Source organism: Monodelphis domestica, chromosome 1 (assembly GCF_027887165.1).
Source record: "Monodelphis domestica isolate mMonDom1 chromosome 1, mMonDom1.pri, whole genome shotgun sequence".
Taxonomy (NCBI): domain Eukaryota; kingdom Metazoa; phylum Chordata; class Mammalia; order Didelphimorphia; family Didelphidae; genus Monodelphis; species Monodelphis domestica.
Window position 1 is genome coordinate 305,080,752 of NC_077227.1, and position 3,507 is coordinate 305,084,258.

The following is a 3,507-nucleotide window of genomic DNA, read 5'->3' on the forward strand; positions in this document are numbered from 1 at the left end:
CCAGGCACAAGCACCAGTGAGGCCCTGCCCCTAGCACAGGTGCACAGGGAAGCCCCAAGCAGGCCCAAGTCTCTGGTCCCAAACCCAGCACAGGCCTCCCACATGGCCCAGTCCCAGTGAAGGCCACCACGAAGGACTTTGAGCTGTGCAAGTCAGCATGGAAACCCCCTCCACAAGGACAAAAGGAATAAGATTTTGATAGCATGAAAAGTCTGGTTGAACCTCATGTTCCCTCCAGTTAGGTTCCTCCCATATATGCATGAATATGGATAAATACACACACATGGAAATATCACTATGAGCACACACAGAAAGATACACATATATTTATACCTATGTTAGATGTTAAACGGAGCATCTAGACTTAACCCTAATTAAATGATGCCAGCTCAGAAACGGAAGTTAAAGGAGTTTATTCCACTCCCATCCCCAGAGAAGCATTGGGAGGACCTTCCAAAAATCCTGCTTGTGTAGACCACAGCAAGCATCTTCCTATGAGGTCAAAAGACATTCTGATAGAATCACTGAAACTCTGACTGAAATGAGAAGAGGCTGAGAGCGCAAATCCCTCCTTCTTAAGCAGTTACCTGCTTAAAGGTTTAAAAAAAAAAAAGGTTTCCCCCAGACTGACTCAGCACACCAGCTGACTTCCCCACACAAGTGTGCTTCCTGTGCTCAGAGTGTATGAAAACCCAGCAGGACGCATGTAGTGAATGTTCAGTGATTCCTCATTTGTCATGTGACCTTGGTTCTGCTTCATGACTGACGTCAGAGAAATTAGAGTCACGATATACAAAATACATAAACCATTAAGAGAATACGTCTCCTCCCTGAGCCTCTGCTAATCAGAAGCAGGAAAGAGCAGCAGAGACAAAAAGGGATTGAGACAGAGAGAGAGGGACGTTCACTGGGGTTTGGGAGAAAATCACAGACCTTGAAAAAACTCTTGTCAGCCTCCCTCTTCACCTGTTGTTGTAACTGGGCTCCTTGTGCTCAGAGTTCTGGAGTTCCCTCTCTGTCATTCTCCACCAGAACTCTCTGGAGAGGAGGTTTTTGTCTGCTCTCTCACTGCTCTCCCTCACTGTGTCTCTTGCACAGTAATACGTGGCTGTGTCCTCGGCTTTCAGGGAATTCATCTGCAGGTGCAGCAGGCTGTTGCCATTGTCCCTGGAGATGGTGAATCGGCCTTTCACAGAGTCTGCATAGTTTGTGCTACTTCCACTACTACTAATGTATGAGACCCACTCCAGCCCCTTTCCTGGAGCCTGGCGGACCCAACTCATGTCATAGCTGCTGAAGGTGAATCCAGAAGCTTTGCAGGAGAGTTTCAAGGATCCTCCAGGCTGTCTCACATCTCCCCCAGACTCCACCAGCTGAATGTCACAATGGACACCTGCAAGCAAAGAGTCATTAGAGACAATAGTCACACAGACCCACCACTTCAAAGACTCTTTCAAAAAACAAGTTTAAAAATTGAAATCTACCTTGCAAAATCATCAGAATGAAAATGCCATTGAGTCCAAATCCCATGATTCAGGCTCTACAGTGTCAGTCCTCAGCTGGGAAAGGCCACACAAGGAGAAGCTCCTCTCCCAGAGCAGCAGACACAGGTTTTGTGCTGGGTTCATGCCTGAGGGAGGAGCCCCATTTGCATGTCTTCCTCTGTTTAATGGGAGGAAGAGCAGCTGCCTTCCACTGTGAGGAATCCCTTCCCTGAGCTACAGAAGCATGAAACCCCCAGGGTTGGTTCTAAAGCCCTGGGGAAGGCTGTGGTGACACTGAGAATCCAAGTATCACTGTGAGGTCTCAGTGTCTGTCCTCCATCACTCCATCTGACATAGTCTCAGTACCAGAAAATACTCATTAGTTCCTTCTGTGTTCCTGGCCACCCCTGATATGAGTTGTTATTGTGTGTGGAAGTGGTGTAGTCATTTCAGATCATGAGTCATATGTACTCCTGTTGTTTGTGAAGCATTTTCTTTAACCCGACTCCATGGCACATAGGATAAATCAATGTAAAATCATTTAATAAGCAAACACTGGTGGAAAATGCTGACGATACAGGGAAAAAAGATAAGAGGACACCTTGCCTTCAAAGGGCCCACATTCTAATGGATAGCATTATATATATGTGTGTGTGTGTGTGTGTGTGTGTGTGTGTGTGTGTGTGTATAATATTTAAACAACCATATACATAGAATATACATAAAGAGATGATTAGAATTAATGTCAGGGGTTTAGACCCAGGAAACTAGAAATGGCCTTCAACAAAAGTTGATATTTAAACTGAGATTAGCAAGGAAACTAAGAGGTTAAGAAGGGCATTGCAGGTATGGAGATGACCAGTTCAAAGACAGGAGAAACACAGAAGATAGAGTGTCATGGGCATGAAAGAGCAAGGTGGTCAATGAAGTCAGATGTGAAAGTATAGTCAAACTGTACAAGTAACTAGATTCAATTATAAATTGTTTATATCCTGGAATCCCTTTACACTGAAATAGAGTAAGCACATGTCCTTGAGCTGTTCTGGAGTCTATAGATTCTTCTCAGAATCATGTTTTATTTGCATAATGCAAAATACAAGGAATTACAAAGGAAGCCAATGATATTGAAATATAATCATTAATTTCTAACAAACAAAAAGTTCCTGGGCATCAGATTAAGGACCTCTGGTGTTCTGGTCTCTCATAAACTATTTCTATAATTAACTCTCAAAGTCTCCTTAGTAAAGTAGTCCTCTTAGTTCCCTCTCAGTGTCTCACATAGACTTTTCTAACTATCACAGTTAACTGATAGTACCTAACAGTGTATTCAGTAACTCTTAAATAAAGTAATAAAATATAAAGCAGTCTTCATCACCTCTGAACTACTTCCTCTAGATGCTAGTGTTCTCGCTCCCAGAATTACTTTCATTTTTTTATATATTCATGTACATATTTTCCCCCAAAACAATGAGCTACTTGGTTTTATGAATATTCAATGGTCCATGATAGTTTCTAACTTATTTCTTTAATTTGTTCGTGTTTGGTTGCAATTTCACTTTTTCTGTTTGGCTTTTTTCCCACTATTTTTATTAGTCTTTTTATAGAATTAATCTTCAATTTTGATGATTATTTGTATAATTTTTCTAGAATTTATCTTTTCTTCTTATTTTAGGTAATTCATAGTTGTTTTTTAATTTTTAAAAATTCACATTCACTTAAATAATTCTCTTTTATTGTCTTAATGTTTGTTTTAGGTATATAATTGACCTCAATCTGAATGATAGAGTCCTGTGACGAATACAGTGTGTTATCATCCTCCAATATCCAATTTAAAACTGGACCCACTTCTCAGCCTTTATTGTTTGTGTAACAGCTCCAATCCAGTTGTTTAGCACATGTTTCTCATGGACATTGTTATGCCCCACAAAAAATTATATCCAGTGCTGGGAAAACCGGAAGACAGTGTGGGAGAGATTAGGACTAGATCAACACCTCACACCCTACACCAAGATAAACTCAGAAT

The 3,507-nt window shown here is 41.3% G+C and overlaps 1 gene segment (V, D, J or C); it reads right to left on the reverse strand.

The window, feature by feature from the left end:
* Positions 1-306: 306 nt before the first annotated feature.
* LOC103094074 (immunoglobulin heavy variable 3-48-like) lies at positions 307-1,730 on the reverse strand. The segment is given in 2 exon segments: positions 307-1,393; positions 1,485-1,730. Coding segments are annotated over 2 exon segments (477 nt in total).
* Positions 1,731-3,507: the final 1,777 nt, after the last annotated feature.